Genomic DNA, 17,352 nt, shown 5'->3' on the forward strand with positions numbered 1-17,352 from the left:
CACTTGAGGTCAGGAGTTCAAGACCAGCCTGGCCAACATGATGAAACACTGTCTCTACTAAAAATACAAAAATTAGCCAGGTGTGGTGGTGCAAGCCTGTAATCCCAGCCACTCGGGAGGCTGAGGCACAAGAATCCCTTGAACCTGGGAGGCGGAAGTTGCAGTGAGCTGAGATTATATCACTGTAGTCCTACTAGACTCTGTCTAAAAAAAAAAAAAAAAGACATCAACAGTGATGTTATTAACAGCAACTGCTGATAGTGTTGATACTAATTATGACCAGCTTAGCTGGAGGAATTCTCCTTCCTTCCTCCAGGATTGCCTGGTTTTGCTCTAACTCAGTTCCATTATCTGCCGAATGATGGAATCCAGTCCCCCTCCTCTCTAACCCCTTGTCTCATAAATTTCTTTTTTTATTATTAAATTTAAAAAATAGAGATGGGGTCTCACTGTGTTGCCCAGGGCTGATCATGAACTCCTGGGCTTAAGCGATCCTCTCGCCTGAGCCTCCCAAAGTACTGGGATTACAGGTGTGAGACACCATGCCCAGACTCATAGATTTCATATGTCCTCAAAAAGTCCTTCCAGAAGTCTAACCCACATCCTTCCTGTTGCAGCCCTGCCCCCTCCCTTCCTCATGTCTCCTCAAAGCATGACCCATAAGCACCTTGTGTGGCTTATCCTTGAGGCTGACATCCCCATTCCCACTGCTTAGAACAGGCCCAGAGGCAGAGTGGGAGATTTTCCAGAGAGAAAGAAATAGAAGCCAAGAGAGATGAGAGAGAGAGAAAGGGAAGTTCTAGTTTGGGGTTTGGGAGCAGAGAAAGAATCTGGAGGGATGAAGGTCAGGTAGCAGTAAGGACTTCCTAACACCTAAACACAGTGACACAGATACCCCCCACTGCTATACCACCGCTATCTACAGCTGCATGGCTTCCGGGGGTGGGACAATTGTCTTAAGGCTTTCCATGACGTGGGTCCTCTGCCAGAACTAAGGCTGTGGGTAAGGCGACATTTCCTGCCCCTGGGGCCAGGGTGAAAGGAGAGATGATGAGTTGATGAGTGTGCACACCTTTCCAGAGCACATACACACACCCTGCTCTGGGATCCCTTGTCAGGCTGCCCCCATGGAGTTCCCCCTGGCCCAGATATGTCCCCAAGGTAAGTGTGAAGTTGGAGGATATGGGTGGGAGGGGGCACCAAGACCCCCATCCCCCTGCCCTCCCTCCTGGGCTTGAGCTCCCACTTCAGGGATGAGGGGCCCCACTCTAAGCCAGACTGGCAAAGCTGAGAGGCAGGGCGACCACAACCCTGCCTGGGGCTCCATGTCCACTCATCCCTGAGGATAAAGGTGACAGGGTTTTTTGAGTGCTTCTCAGAGAGGAGAGAGGAGGGAGCCGGAGGATGAAGGGAGGAGGAGGCAGAAGATCCTGGACCAGAAGAAGGGCCTGCCCTGAAGTGATCTGCCTCCCTGGCCATCTGAAGGCCAGCCTGGCTCCCATCTTCTCCTTCTAGGCACCTGGTGTCCCTGACAATCTCCTCTGGCAGCATGAGCCCCCCTCATGCCACCTTGGCTACTTATCCTCATGCCTGAGAAACTCCCCTGCTGCCCTTCTGCGTTTTTCCTGTCATTAAGACTGTCCCAGCCCCACAGATCTCCTGAACCTGGGAGGAGGGGTGGGAGGCAGAGTCCCCCTCTGAGAAACAGTCCCCCTCTGAGAAACCCCAGCAGCCCTCTTTGTGCTCACAGGGAGTCATGAAGCCCCCATCCCAACGTTCAGCACCTTCCAGACCATGGACACGACCCACAGGAGCTGCCGGAACCTGGGCTACACTGCGGTGAGTAGAAACCTGGGGCGGCAGCGGGGTGCAGCTCCCTCATCTCTCCCACCCTCCCACGGGGAAGGACTTGCAGATGGACAAAGGCCAGCCCGAGAGAAGGCAGGAATGATCCGGGTCTGCCAACGGGCTGGGGCACAGAGGGAGAGAACGAAAACGGGGAGTACCTCCTTCATGCACTGAGTTGCCCACTCACTCCCGTGCTGCTCCTAGGCCCTCCGGAAGCTCAGGCAGAGTCCGCAGGTGACCAGGATGCAGTGCATTGAGTCCCAGAAGCAGGCATCTGCCCTCTGTGTCAGTGACCTTCATTCACCTGGTGCATTCCACCTCTCAGCCCTTCTCTCCCGCCCACTCAAGAATTTTCTCTGTGAACTAGCTCAGTCCCTCATATTGTGGAGTAAGCCCTCCCTCATTCTGGCCTTTAGCGTGACTTCCGGCATCATGTTCCTTCATCCTCCAGGCCAGGGAATGACTCTGTCCATCTGGAAGGCTGTGCTGCCTTTCCCATCCCTCCTAGAGCACAGTGTGACAGCTCACTGCTGCTGGATTAAAAGCCCTCAGGACCCAGAGGGCAGAGGAAAGAGAGTCTCTGGAAGCCAGAACAGCTGGAGCTGAGGAAGGGATTTAAATTAGACTTTAGGAAGGACTTTCTGGGCACTTGTACCCTAAAATAGACAGGAGAGGCTGGGTATGAGGAAAAGAAGGTGGCAGGTGGATCAAAGTCAGGAGAGGGCCCACCCATCATGCTGCTTCCCCCTCCTTGAACTCTTCCCTGATCCAGGCATCTCCCCAGGCCCTGGAGGCTGCCTCCATCCCAGGGAATGCTGAGAGGGCAGAGGAGGTGCCTGGAGAAGGAAGCCTGTCCCTGCAGGCCGAGACCCGGGCTTGGTTCCAGAAGACCCAGGCCCACTGGCTCCTGCAGCATGGGGCAGCCCCTGCCTGGTTCCATGGCTTCATCACCCGGAGGTGAGTCATGGAGGAGGAAATTGGCCCAGACAGGGGCAGGGCAAGTCCTGGGTCTGGGTCCTGCCACCTGCCAGGAATAGATGAAGGCTCCCACTTCTACCAGTCTGGAGCAGATGGAGGTGCCCACTCCAGGCTCCCACTCCCAGAGTTTTCCAGGCCTTTCACTGAGGCATCTCTCCAGGGGAGATCATTGGAGAGGCTCCAGTCCAGGCCTCTCTGTGCCTCAGCTTCACCTCTCTAGGCCCCATTATCCTCCTGTCCCTAAGGCCTCGAATGCTGGTATTTTCCACCTCTCTCTCCCTCCAGGCTTACTCCATCTTTATCTCCCAGCCCTCTTTTCTTCCACCCTTGCAGATCCTCCCTCCTCCATTTCTCAGCCTCATTTCTCCCTGTTTGTTCACCTCCTCAGTTCAGTTTTGACTTCTGAAATCTGGAAGTCCAACTACTTTCCCATCTCTGTTGCTGCAGTAGCAGCCCCTGCAGGCTGTGCTTCCAGGATGAGGCCAGGGGAGGAAGCAGGGGTCTCCTGAATGGGACCCCTGGCCCCTGTCCACGCCTAGTCCCTGCAGCGGGAGAACAGCTCCCACATGCTGTCTCTCCCCATCTCAACCCTAGCCTTTCTCTAGCCGTTCCAGCATGCTTGCTTGGGGGTAAGGGTTCCTCGTGAGAGCTGGGGAGACAGAGGCGAGGCTGGAAGTGTCAGAGTAGGTTTCGGCCCCCTCTCTCCGTCACCCACAGGGAGGCAGAGAGGCTGCTGGAGCCCAAGCCTCAGGGATGCTACTTGGTGCGGTTCAGCGAGAGCGCGGTGACCTTCGTACTGACTTACAGGTGAGGGGCGAGGCTCCGCGCCAGGCGACAGAAGGCGGGGCTCGGGAGGGGCAGGGCTTCGGTCTGATCCCAGGAGGAGCCTAGCTTTTAGCTCAGTCCCCGGGCTGCTGAAAGTGGGGGTCACGCCTCGCTCTGGTGGCCCTGGCCGAGGAGTGGGAGGTAGTCTGATCCCTAACGGCGCCCTCCAGGAGCCGGACTTGCTGCCGCCACTTCCTGCTGGCCCAGCTCAGGGACGGGCGCCACGTGGTGCTGGGCGAGGACAGCGCCCACGAACGGCTGCAGGACCTGCTGCGGCACTACACGGCGCACCCGCTCAGCCCCTACGGGGAGACGCTCACCGAGCCGCTCGCCCGCCAGGTACGCGCCCCGGGCCCTGACCAGAGAGCCCAGGGTCTCAGGCCAGCGCCCCCTCCCCGCCCCCCGACTCAGAGCCCAGGCGCAGGACGTGGCACCAGGCACTTTCTCATCCCAAAACACCACCTGGGCATGCCTCCCTTACCCAGGCATCTTCATCTTCGTGAGAGGGTGGCAAGCCCTTCGAGAAATATGAGTGCTGGGGGGTCCGTCCTTAAGAGACCAGCCCAGCCATAAGGAGATAGAGGGGCAAGGAGAGACCAGGGGCACACAGAGTCATTTGGGGTTTTGTTTTTTGTTTTGTTTTGTTTTAGACAGAGTCTCGATCTGTCACGCAGGCTGGAGTGCAGTGGTGTGATCTTTTCTCCCTGCAAACTCCACCTCCCGGGTTCAAGTGATTCTCCTGCCTCAGCCTCCTGAGTCAGCTTCCCCTCTCTAGGCCCCATTATCCTTCTGTCCCTAAGGCTTCGAATGCTGGTATTTTCCATCTGGTATTTTCAGCTTTGACTTCTGAAATCTGGAAGTCCAACTACTTTCCCATCCCTGTTGCTGCAGTAGCAGCCCCTGCAGACTGGTCTTCCAGGATGAGGCCAAGGGAGGATGCAGGGGTCTCCTGAATGGGACCCCTGAGTAGCTGGGATTACAGGCATGAGCCACTGCGCCCAGCCTAGTCTTTTGTTTTTAATAAAACTGCTGCTGGCAGGCCCTGAAAATAGACCCATGAAGAAGACAGACAGATGGGTCTCAAACTCACAAAGCCTACTTTCCAGCAGTAAAAATGGACAAGTAACAGAAATCCAGTGTGGAGAATGTGATTCAGAAGGAAATACAGGGTACCATTTAGCCTAGCAGGCAGCGGTGCACAAGTTCAGGCAGTGCTAAGGGACCACTGGGTGCCACGCAACCTTCTGGGCACTGGAAAAATAGCAGTGAACTTAAAGGACTGGAATATCTCCGCCTTCAAGAGCTTCCATTCTAGAAGGAGGAGGCAGACAAGTGAGTAATACAGAAAACAAGCAAAGGAGACAGAGTCTGTCTAGTAATGATTAAGTACACACTGACAAGAAAACCAAACAGCTCCACCAGCAGCTCCACCTTCTAGGCACACCCAGCCTCCAGCCTCCTCATGCCTCCTGGAGGCACCCACCTCTGCTACCCTGGCCCAGGCTGCCATCATTTCATGTGAAATATTGTTGAAGAATGACAGGGTTGGGGCTGTTCTACACAGGGTGTCAGGGAAGGTCACTCTGGTAAGCAGACATCTGAATAGAGGCCTGTATGAAATAGGAGAAGAGCCATGCAGACAACTGGAGGAAAGGCATTCTCAGCAGCGGGCACAGCAGGTGCAAAGGCCCTGAGGCAGGAGGAGACTTGCTGTGTCTGAGGAATGATGGGAGCAGAGAGGAAGCTAGCATGGGTGGATCGAGTGACTGAAGGATAGAGAAGTAGGAGATGAGATCAGAGGGGTGAGGGAGGGGGCCCTGTAGACTCTTGTATGCATTTGGAGTTTTATTCTGAGCGAGACGAGATGGCACTGGAGAGTTACAAGCTGAGGGGTGACATGGCCTGGCAAGTTTCAGGAGAGGCAATATTTCACATGAAATGATGGCAGCCTGGGTCAGGGTAGCAGAGGTGGGTGCCTCCAGGAGGCATGAGGAGGGTGGAGGCTGGGTCTCCTTAGAAGGTGGAGCTGCTGGGTTCTTGCGGGATTGGATAAGGAGTGTGAAAAGATGGACTTGTCATTGACTGAGACGAGGAAAGTTCTAGGAGGAACAAGTCCGGGCAGGAGGGGAGGGTCAGGAGTTCTGTTTTCTACACATGCAGTTCAGCATGGAGATGTCAAGTAGGCAGCTGGAATTCAGAGTCTGGGGACCGGGACAAAGGGATGGGCTGCAGACAAATATTGAGAGTCACCAGCACTCAGAGGGACCCTAAAACCTCTAGGAGGGGTGAAATCTCACTCAGAAGTCAGTGTAGAGGGGGAAGGAAATGAAGCCCAAGTCTCCAGCATTTAGAGGTTGCAGAAATGAGGGTGAATTGACAAAGAAAATTGAGCAGAGCACTCAGAAAGAGAGGAGAAAAGCCAGAAGATGTGATGCTCTGGAAGCCAAGTGAAGAAAGTGAGTGAAGGCGGGTGAGGGCAGAGGGTGCAATGGACACTGGGTTTGACAGAGAGGAGGTCACTGGTGACCTAGACAAGAAGAATTTCACAGAACTTGATTTGGGTCAGTTAAAACAAGTGGGGACAGTGCCTGTGGTCACTGCCTGTTTTGTGAGGAACACGCAGAGACCTGAGATTCATAGAGCATGGGGAAGTCTGGGGGTGAGGAGGAGCCAGCCTGACCTGAGAAGGCTGAAGGCAGAGCTGTAGAAGTCTGAAGTCACACAGAGCCTTGTCACTCAAGCTCTCAGGATTCTGACTTATCCTGGGGCAATAGGTAACCACCCAAGGATTGCTAGGGGAGTTTCTATAAGATTGCTCTGCTCGAAGACTGGAGAGTGGGTTGGAAGGGCAAGACAATGCAGGGGGAGGAGTCAGGAGGCCTCAACTAGGGTGCTGGCCATGTGCATGGAGAAAAGTACTCAGATGTGAACAATATTTAGACAGTGGAAGGAGCAGGACTTGTGTTTGATTTCATGTCGAGAGGGAGGAGGTGGAGACATCAAGGCTGACTCCTAAGGTGCCATTTCGGCAGCAGGGTGGAGGTGCTACTTTTTATTCAGGAAGGAGATGCTGACAGAGGAGGGGGTTAGGGCAGGAAAAGGAATTCTTTGGATTCCATAGTACACCTGCAGTACACCTCCCAATGGAGACGTGCACTTGGTGGATTGCAGGAGCACAAGAAAAGCCCTGTGACCTTAGCCTACACTGGCAGCAGGCATGGGGACAGCATTCATGGACCAAGGGCTAACACTGAACTAAAAGCACACCATCTGTGAGATGGAACCATCCCACATGGGGCTCCTCTCTCCTGAGGTGGTCTCTGCCCTTAAAAATTTTAGCTTATGGCCAGGCGCAGTGGCTCACATCTGTAATCCCAGCACTTTGGGAGGCCAAGGTGGAGGATCACCTGAGGTCAAGAGTTCGAGACCAGTCTGGCCAACGTGACAAAACCCCATCTCTACTGAAAAATACAAACATTAGCTGGGTGTGGTGGCGGGTGCCTGTAATCCCAGCTACTTGGGAGACTGAGGCAGGAGAATCTCTTAACCTCTTGTGGAGGTTACAGTGAGCCGAGATTGTGCCACCGCACTCCAGCCGGGATGACAGAATGAGACTTGGTCTAAAAAAAAACAACAACAACAACAACAAAAAACTTCAGGTTATATCTCCATAAATTAACCAGCGGTACAGAATTAAACACAAGCACAGCTGTCATGGAGATTGGTCCCCATGCCATTAATTTTTCAGCTAAAGATGTGTAAAGCTATATTGCATTTTCACAACCACAGGCACAAATGGAATCTGGCCTTGCCCTGTGATCCAGATGAAATTAAGTTTAATGCAGCCAAGTGTGGTGGCTCACACCTGTAATCCTAAAACTCAGGAAGGCTGAGGTGGGAGGATCATTTGAGCCCAGGAGTTCAAGACCAAGCCTGGGCAATATACTGAGACCCCATCTCTACAGAAAATGAAAACACGGCCGGGGTGGTGGCGCATGCCTGTAGTCCCAGCTACTTGGGAGGCTGAGGCAAGAGGATAGCTTGAGCCCAGGAGATCAAGGCTGCAGTGAGCTGAGACTGCACCACTACACTTCAGCCTGGGCAACAGAGCGAGACTCTATCTCAAAAAAGAAAAACTTTAATGCTAGATATGGCCTGTGACCAGAGCTTACCACTGCCTCCATCCGACCCTGGGTCTCCTTGCTGTCGCCATACCCTCTTCCTCATCCAGGGAACCCAGCCCAGGCCAAATTTCTGTGCCCCTCCCCCTTCCCCCATCCTCCACTTAGACTGGATTATTTTGTCCTCCTGATCACCTCCCCCTCCCCAATGCTCCACCAAGTCCCTCAGACCTCATTCTTTCCCAGCAGACTCCTGAGCCTGCAGGACTTCCCCTGAGGACCGAAGAATCAAACTCTGGAAGCAAAAGCCAGGACCCAAACCCCGAGTACAGCCCAGTCATCAAACAGGGGCAAGCCACAGTCCCAATGCAGAAAGAAGTGGCTGGGGAGAAGGAGGTATTGGGTTGGAGGGGCTGAGGGAGCTGGAGGACAGACCTGCGAGGGGGTGCAGGCAGCAGGGAGGAGGAGGGGCCTAGCTGGGGCAGAGGCTCAGGCTGGGAGTTACCATGGGGCTTTAACCCTGCCTCCCTCACCCCACTCCTCCCTGGCCTCACCTTCTCTCCCAGTCCTCCCAGCCACTCAGGCCCAAGCCTCCCATCCCTGCCAAACCTCAGCTGCCCCCAGAAGTTTACACAAGCCCTGTTTCACGACGCCTCCCGGCCCCACCCCCCAAGCCCTCCAATCCTATCTACAACGAGCCTGATGAACCCATAGCCTTCTACGCCATGGGCCGGGGCAGCCCCGGGGAAGCCCCCAGCAACATCTATGTGGAGGTGGAAGATGAGGGCCCACCCACCACCCTTGGGCACCCTGTCCTACGGAAGAGCCGGTCCAGGCCTGTCCCAGGAGGCCAGGTAAACTGGTGTGCAGGGAAAGGTGGATTCGAGAAGGTCTCCCTGCAGGTAGATGGGGGAAGGTGAAGAAGGTGTTCAGAGTGGATGCCTGGGGCAGGGTGAGGGGCAGAGGTGTGAGGTGATGTGGGAAGGACAGAATGATCCAGGTGCCAGCCTCCCTTCTCCAGCCCAGAGACTGCCCCCTCTTCTCCCCGGAGTCACTCAGACCTCATCTTTGTCAAGCCCCCATGCCCTCCTACCTCACAGAGAAAACAGAGGCCCCCCAGACAGGATGCCCCTTCACCTCCCCCATCGAGGCTTTTTTGATCTGTGTCCATCTTGTCCTGAAGGCCCTCTTCGGATGCACCTGGGGCTGACCCCACCCCGTGCCTCTCTGGCTCTCTCCCTTGGCCTTCACGGCCCTGCTGTCCTGGAGAAAAAGAGCACTTGGGGTCCCTTATGTCATCTCAGTAAACTCAGAGGAGGGGGACTCTGCTCTCCCAGCTCCTTCTGTGTACTCCCTGTCTCCCTCTTTCTTCTCCTCAGACCTAAGTCTGCTTGCCTACCCTTCAAGTCAGTACCTCATGCCATGGGTTAGCCCCAGCAGCCATCCCACCCTCTCCCTTGGCCTCTGCGGCCCTCCCAAAGCCCTTCCCCAGCCTCTCTCCTCAGACCCTTCCCCACCCTCCCTCCCTGCTGGTGCCCCAGGCTCCCCACTCAGCCTGAGCCTGCTTGTCCTCACCCACACCCCTGCCAACGCCTGCTGTCCTAGAGCTGACGTCACCTGTCCATATCTCCATCCAAACTTCTCTCCAAGCTTCTGGTCAGTTCCCCCCAGCATCCCTCAGCCCTTCAAACTCAACACAGCCAACACCACTCTCACCCTTACCCTCGAAACAGCTCGGTCCCATGTTTCCTGTCCTGATTGCTAACTCTCTAGCCACTCAGCTAGCCAAGTCAGAGTCCCAGGGCTCCCTCAGCACTGCTCCTTCTTCACTCCCCCAGTAAGCCACTCATTCATGCTGGATCTCTTCCTAAGTACATTTTTCCTTTCCCCAGCTCCAGCCTCCATCATTGGGGTCTGGCTTTGTCACCCAGGCTGGAGTGTAGTGGCACAATCATAGCTCACTGCAAACCTGAACTCCTGGGTACAAGTGATCCTCCCGCCTCAGCTGAGATTACAGGATCAAGCCACCTCACCTGGCTCCCGAAGGCTTCTTAACTGGTTTCCTAACCACCATACTTGCCACTTCTGATCCACTCTGCACCAAAAAAGCCAGAATGGTCTTGCTGAAGCAGCTGCCTGGCCCGTGATGCACTCTAGACTTGGGTGAGGGGGGGTCTCAGCTCCTTAGCGTTACCATCAGCCGCTCCCATTCTCCTAGAATGATTCATATTTCTCTAAACCAAGTGGTTTCAAGCCTCCTGGGGTTTGCACCCACCAGTATCTCTGCCTATAGCGACTTCCTGCAAGCTCATCCTCCCACTGCCTGGCAACTTTCTAATCATGCTTCAAGACCAGCTTTCCCTTCTCAGAGGCCACAGAGGCCACCCCCTGTGCCTTACACACACCTGCCATGACACTGATCACATGAGACACCTATCGCTTCCCATCTCCTTCTCTCTGTCCCTTCCCTAGTTTAGAGTGTGAGCTCCCTGAAGGGACGGCTGGGACTTACCCATCTGTTTCCAAAGCACCCAGCCCAGTGCCTGGCACAGAGCAGGTGCTCAGGAAATATTTGTTGAATTAATGAATGACAGGAGTTTATACACCCTCTCTGGAAGCCAAAGTCTGTTCAGATCAGATGTCTTGAGACCGCAGGTACACCTAGGAGGCAGAGGGTAGAGTGTGTGACCTAGAACTGTCCTTCTCTCTATAGAATACAGGTGGCTCCCAGCTGCATTCTGAGAACTCTGTGATTGGGCAAGGCCCTCCCCTGCCCCACCAGCCCCCACCTGCCTGGAGACACACCCTCCCCCACAATCTTTCTAGACAGGTGCTTCAGGACAGAGGACAGGCATGGCTCCCCCTTGGGCCTCCTCAGTAGGTGGTAAGTCTGAGCTTGGTGAGGATAACTTGGAGTATAAGGTCCAGAGACCTTCACACACACTTGGCATCCTTCTCAGGAAATGTGGATGGAATAAACCATAGTTGATCAAAGCTGGAAAGGACCTCAGCCATCATCAATTGCAAGGATGGCAAAGAGGTGTCATCCTGCACGCCAACTCCAATCCATTGGTCGTGGCTGCCTAGAGTGCTGCATTGGAAAGGATATTAAAGTTATATCTGAACTCAGCAGAAAAAAATCACATGATTGATTAGTGATGTCTGGCATGGGTAAGGGCGGGAGGATGAGCAGCATTACATTTGTCCTTACTGATCATATTCAACTCCCTCACTATGCAGAAAAGAAGACAGCCTGAGAGGGACAGTGACTTGGCCAAAGTCAAGGACTAGAACCCAGGCTTCCTGATTCCCCATTTAGTACTCTGTTCCTTACCACACGTCCACAAACTCCAGTCCATAGGAAACATCAGAGATTTCCTCAAACAGGAAGTCTGGCCACTTTCCAGAGTTCTACTGCATGGAGGCCTGGGTGCTTGCTGGGTCCCCTCCTATGGATCCTGGCTTAACTCTGTCCCCCTGACAGGTCCGGCCTGACCCCCAACAAAGAAGCCTGGAGGTCGGAGAAGCAAATGTGGAGCCTCTCCCTCCTAAGAGATCCCAAGAATCCAGTGGCTCAGTCCTTGATGATCTAAGACAGCAAAGTGTGCGAGGAGGGCCCTGCTGGCTCCCACTGTCCTGGTTTCTCCTCCTGGAGTCTAATTTCCTTGGCCCTCTGAGCCTTTGAGTCTGGGCCCTGGTCCAATGCTGCTGTTGTCTGAGGAATGGTTTGGTGAGAACAGATGTTAGAACTTGTTTGTTGATTCTTGTCTGGCTAATAAATCATCACCAACTGCCTTCCCCTACAGGGATTCAAGTCCTCCAGGCCTCTTCTGTCTCTGTCTCTGACTTTCTCTCTCTCATACTGTGGAAGGCAAGGGGTTGAACTGCGACTGCAGTGAGGGTGGAAGGGCTTGAGGATTGACAGACACCAAGGCCAGGGACACAAGACCTCTGCAAAGTATTCCTTCTCTGGCTGGGATGGGTTGAGTAGGCAGCCAGGGACATAGGGGTGGCTGTACCACTTGAGGCATAAAGAAAGAGGGGCAGAGAGCTGAGCAGTTGAGGGACAGCCCCTTCACCTCCTCTGCAACCCCTCTGCCAAGTACAGGACTGGAGAGGAGGAAGATGTGTGTGTGAGCCCCTTAAGAGGACAGGAATCCCCTTGACTGGCTCCAGGCCTCTCATCTTCCTAGCCTCTTGGGCTTAGGCCCTTTGCCTCAATCAGGACCCCATTCTCTCCCGCATCCCTCTTGCTTCCCCCTTCTCTGCCCAGAACCACTTCAGAGCCAGCCTCCTGTTCCCATGCAAAGCTCTGGGGCTCTGGCGTATGCCCTGGGCCTTACTTTTGTCTCAGACTGCGGACTTCCTTTTTTTTTTTTTTTTTTTTTTTAAAGACAGGGTCTCGCTCTGTCGCCCAGACTGGAGTATAGTGGCATGATCATAGCTCACTGCAGCCTTGAACTCCTGGGCTCAAGGGATCCTCCTGCCTTAGCCTCCCAAGTTGCTGGGACTACAGGTGCCCACCACCAAGCCCGGCTGGGCATGGTGGCTCACGCCTGTAATCCCAGCACTTTGGGAGGCCGAGGTGGGCAGATCACCTGAGGTCAGGAGTTTGAGACCAGCCTGGCCAATTTGGTGAAACCCCACCCATCTCTACTAAAAATACAAAAGTCATTCAGGTGTGATGGCACATGCCTGTCATCCCAGCTACTCAAGAGGCTGAGGCAGGAGAATTGCTTGAACCCGGGAGGCAGAGGTTGCAGTGAGCCAAGATTACACCACTGTACTCCAGCCTAGGTGACAGAGAAAGACTCCGTCTTGGGGGAAAAATAAAAATAAATAAATAAGCCGGGCGCGGTGGCTCAAGCCTGTAATCCCAGCACTTTGGGAGGCTGAGACGGGCGGATCACGAGGTCAGGAGATCGAGACCATCCTGGCTAACACGGTGAGACCCCGTCTCTACTAAAAAATACAAAAAAAAAAAAAAAACTAGCCGGGCGAGGTGGCGGGCGCCTGTAGTCCCAGCTACTCGGGAGGCTGAGGCGGGAGAATGGCGTAAACCCGAGAGGCGGAGCTTGCAGTAAGCTGAGATCCGGCCACTGCACTCCAGCCTGGGCGACAGAGCCAGACTCCGTCTCATAAATAAATAAATAAATAAATAAGTAAATATTATAGAGAGAGGGTCTCACTATATTGCCAGAGCTGGTCTCAAACCCCTGGCCTCAAGCTATATTCCTATCACAGCCTCCCGAAATGCTGGGATTAAAGGCATGAGCCACCATGCCCAGCCAGATAGGGGGCTTTCTAAGGCAGGGCGGTGTCTGCCCCTGGATCATCCTCAGGGCTCAGAGCAGAGACAGCCCCTCCATAGCTGCCCAGGCCTGGGGACTCCTGTGGTCCCATCTGTGCAGCCTGTTCTTTTCACACTCATTCCTATAAGAGTCTAGTCCAGGCAATCAGCACCTGTCAGGGCCCCTGTACCTACCTGAGGCACAGGAATCTTCCAGACCATTTCCTTAAGCCACAGTCCCTAGGCCTGGGCACTGCCACCACCACACCACCCCCAGCCTGGCCCAGGTGCCAGCTCCAGTGACTGGCCAATTCCCCTCCTTTCCACTCCAGTGCTAATCAGCTTAAGGAGAAATACGGTTGCTGAGTCAACAGAGTTGGGGTTCCACTTCCCTTTGCTTAGACCTCAGATCTAAATGCCCCCCTGAGCAACAGGAGAGGTGGGGAGAGAGGCAGAGGGGCAGGGAGGGAGGAGCAGAGGACTTTGCTGAAATCAGAGAGGAGGGTGAAAGTGCCAGAAAGGTCTCAGATTAGACGCAGGGAGTCAGTTACCTCGTGGCTGATTCCTTGGGGCAGGGGAGGAGGCAGAAAAGAGTAGCATATTTATTGTACAGGAAGAGACAGAAATCAGAAAGCCAGAAAATAGATTTCCCCAGACTTTGGGGTGTAACAGAATGGGCAGGTGTGGGGAGGGGGCCAGAAATGCCTAGTGACCCACTTGGTGTTTCTAGAGGAGAAAGCCTGGGGCAGAACAGGGGCAGGAGCAAAGCCAGGGGCAGAGCAGGACCTAGGGACCCTCTTCTTCCTTCTGTGACTCCACAGAGCATGTGGTGGACACACCAAAGGGGTGGTGGAGCTCAGATGAACCTATGGCATCAAGAGCCCTGGGTCTGTTGTGGCGCTGTGCTAACCAGTTGTGCAATCTTCAGCAGGGGAACCCTTTTTCTGTGCCACCGCTCCCTCCATTCTTTATGCATGGAGATAATGCCTCATTTGCACACAGGGTCTCATTGCACACAGATGAGACCATGCAAGTGAAGGGCTTTGAAAAGCAGTACTGCTGGGTCTAGAAGGGACTTCAGAGACCCTTAATGACAGAGTTTTTGGCTCAACTAAAGAGGAAACTGAGGTCTAGAGAGGGGAGGTGACAGGGAGCCAAAGGCAGTAAGGCCCGGGGCCCAGATCTTGTCGTCCCAACCCAGGGATCCTCTTAATACCACGGGGCCCCTCCTAGGCTAAAGGATAAGGTCCCAGTCCTGCTGAGGGCCACAGCTGCAGGCCCAGCCCTGAAGACCAAGGTGATGGAACCTCCCTCCCCTTCACGAGGGGCACCCCTGCACGATCCCGCTGACTTTACTCCAAGCTGAGGCCTGGGGCTGCGGTGAGACCTCAGGAGGGAGAAGTTGAGTAACTTGTACAGGAAAAGCGAACTGGGGCGATTATGCTGAGTGAGACTCCACATGCCAAGAGGGGGAGGGCATTTCTCACCGACAGTCTTCCCATGGTCATTCCATCCCTCCTCCTGCCTCCTCCAGGTAGAGCCTCTCTGGCTGAGCCCACTGTTTTATCTGTGAAAGGGCAACCTCTCACCCTGTCACAGCACATGGAAGACCTTGCTGTGAGCAGAGAGCACTGCTCCCATTACAGGGTCCAGCTTTGTCCTCCAGCCCCTGCCCCTTCAGTTCCATGCCTTATCCTGATGGCTCTTTCCTGCTCCAGCCTCCCCTGAACTGCCCCTTTCATCCTATCTGCTCCCTCAACTAATGCAGCACAGTCTCAGTAAGGTGATCTGTGACTGGCTCAGGGGCTTCTCAGGGAGACTGAAGAGCTAACATCACATCCCATGAACCCACTCAGGGAGGGGTGGGGCTGGTCATCACTGAGTCCTCACCTGAAAGAAAGCTAAACTTAGGCCGGGCGCGCTGGGCGCGGTGGCTCATGCCTATAATCCCAACACTTTGGGAGGCCGAGGCAGGTGGATCACCTGAGGTCAGGAATTCGAGACCAGTCTGGCCAACATGGTGAAACCCAGTCTCTACTAAAAATACAAAACAATTAGCCGAGCATGGTGGCATGCGCCTGTGATCCCAGCTACTCAGGAGAATCACTTGAACCCGGAAGGCAGAGGTTGCAGTAAGCCAAGATTGCACCACTGCACTCCAGCCTGGGCGACACAGAGAGACTCCACCTCAGAAAAAGAAAAAAGAAAAAGAAAGCTGAACCTAGAGGGAAAGGGGTAAAAAGGGGCAGACGGGAGCACGCAGCCCAGAATTTTCCAGCATCCTTGCCACTTCCCCCAGGCCCCACTGAACTTTAACCACTCCTCCGTACATTGGGGCTTCTTGGACAGCGAGCTCAGCACCCCAGCTAGAGTGCAGATGTGGCTGGGCCCCTCCGAAGGGGACAGTGGTGTTGCAGAGGCACTAAAACACCCTCATTACGACAACCACATCATCTCTGTGAAGGTTCTAAGTCTGATCCTTGCAGACCTCAGCTTCTCCAGCTCTACTGTCCTGGTCAATGTGACACTGCACATCCAGCTTTGCCCCGGCCCCACCAACATCTTCCAGGGCTAACTGGATCCATTTCTGACCAAGGCCTTCACACCTTTCTCCTTCTGCCCCTTGGCTGTTGCTGCCATGCTAATTTTAACCAAGTTATCACTCTTATTTCTCTCTCATTCTGTCTCTGTCTTCTGTTCATCAGAACTTGAGGCTACCACCTCCAGGAAGCCCTAACAAATGAAGTCTATCCGTTTTCTAATTGTTAGTTATTTCTCAGTGACCAGGAAATTCCAACCACCAAATAAAATGCCATCTTTGGTAGGACTAAAAAGTGGCTTTAAAAAAAATGTGGCTTAAGCTTCTTGAGTGAACTGAAGGAAGTGGGAGGCAAGAGGACCCTTACAGATATCTAGCCCAATTCTGTCCATTTCCAGAAGACCAGGGAGTCTCCCTCTCACCATCTTCTGCCTCCCAGCCCAGAGCACTTCCAGCTACATCATGACACAGCCCCTAAAATGAGAAAGTTGAATTACTGAATCCCAGGAGCGTGGCGACTCATATGGTTAGGGCTGCATCTGTAGCATACTGGATATAAGAAAGGAAGCACTGGATTCACTGGAACCTAAGATTTTAGGCCCTGCTGAGCACACCTCACCACCTGTGACACCCCAGAGGGGCAGATCTCAGCCCTGACCCCCAGTGCCTCTGTGAACACTGGGAGCATGGTAGGGCTGAAGCTCCTTGCTGGTCTTAACTGGATGCACAGATCTGGACAACTACAGCCTGAGTGTCCCTGTGGGATGCAGGAGCCCTGTCTGGCTCCAGCCCGAAGTAGGTCAGATTTCAGATAAGCGGGTGGTTTTCCTGTAAGTGATGAAACCCTCTCTGTACTTAATGAGAAACAGACTCCTCAACTTACCCCAGCACACAAAACCAGAAGCTTGGTGAGGTTTCTAACTTCTGCCTCTTCCTTCCCATCCCCAGGTCTCCACCACATACCTCAAATGCCCCAATGGCCTTAGCCTCCCCTCTCTGTCACCAGGACTGCCAAACACTAATTCTTCCCAGTGTTTTCCAGCAACAGTACACTCAAGCGTCTATTTCTGGTCAACAGCTCCTCCACCTGACATCCAAGGCTCTCTTGTAGGAGTTTCCTCAATGCTACTTTCCTGCAGGAAACCACAGCAGCTAAGCCCTACTGGAATCCTGATACCCTTAGCCATATTTTTCAGTGGTGGTTTGCAGTACGAGTTGCACATTGTTTTTGGAATTATGCCATCTGTCTTGTCACTTCTGAGCGTCACAGTGCATTACAGATAATTGGAGTCTATAGACCCTGTACCTCCTTTCTTCAACAAAGGCTAGGGCTCTGGACGTCTCTAAGGGTATCTCTAGCACCCAAGTTCAATGTGAAGCTTCCAAACCGATCCAGACCAATGGACTACCAGTGTCAATCTGAATCATCTTTAGGGATTTTGCCACTTTACCTCTTGCTGGATAGGATTTTTATGTCTGACAACTATTTTGTGCTACTGAAAAAACCTCCTGACTTCACCCAGTCTCCAGAGGTACCTGAGATAAGCAATACATATTTGGGACCACAGGTCTCTCTGAAAATCATCCCACCTCATATAAAGTTTTGCATACCATTTCTAGGGTTTTCAATGGCCACAAACACAGCTAGACGGTGGACAGAGAGAAAAAATAGCAAAGCCATCAGACAGCTCAAGATCATTTGGAAGGTGCTTTACACAAGGTAAACACAAATCCAGAGACAGGGCAGGCAA

The 17,352-nt window shown here is 53.6% G+C and overlaps 1 protein-coding gene across 7 annotated transcripts; it reads left to right on the top strand.

The window, feature by feature from the left end:
* The first annotated feature begins 987 nt into the window (after window positions 1–987).
* On the top strand, window positions 988–11,581 carry SH2D2A (SH2 domain containing 2A). Of its 7 annotated transcripts, none has more exons than XM_030936500.1 (9): window positions 988–1,161; window positions 1,751–1,839; window positions 2,621–2,805; window positions 3,544–3,633; window positions 3,822–3,990; window positions 8,019–8,168; window positions 8,339–8,626; window positions 10,486–10,656; window positions 11,257–11,581. In XM_030936500.1, the coding sequence occupies exons 1-8, from the start codon at window positions 1,059–1,061 to the stop codon at window positions 10,651–10,653; spliced, it is 1,242 nt and encodes a 413-aa protein (XP_030792360.1). In that variant the 5' UTR covers window positions 988–1,058; the 3' UTR covers window positions 10,654–10,656; window positions 11,257–11,581. The 7 variants fall into 7 exon arrangements, with proteins under 7 accessions (XP_030792360.1, XP_030792362.1, XP_010379583.1 ...); XM_030936502.1 differs by having other exon boundaries at window positions 10,599–10,656; XM_010381281.1 differs by having other exon boundaries at window positions 8,022–8,168.
* Window positions 11,582–17,352: the final 5,771 nt, after the last annotated feature.

The sequence above is a fragment of the Rhinopithecus roxellana genome, chromosome 8, assembly GCF_007565055.1.
Source record: "Rhinopithecus roxellana isolate Shanxi Qingling chromosome 8, ASM756505v1, whole genome shotgun sequence".
NCBI classification, from domain to species: domain Eukaryota; kingdom Metazoa; phylum Chordata; class Mammalia; order Primates; family Cercopithecidae; genus Rhinopithecus; species Rhinopithecus roxellana.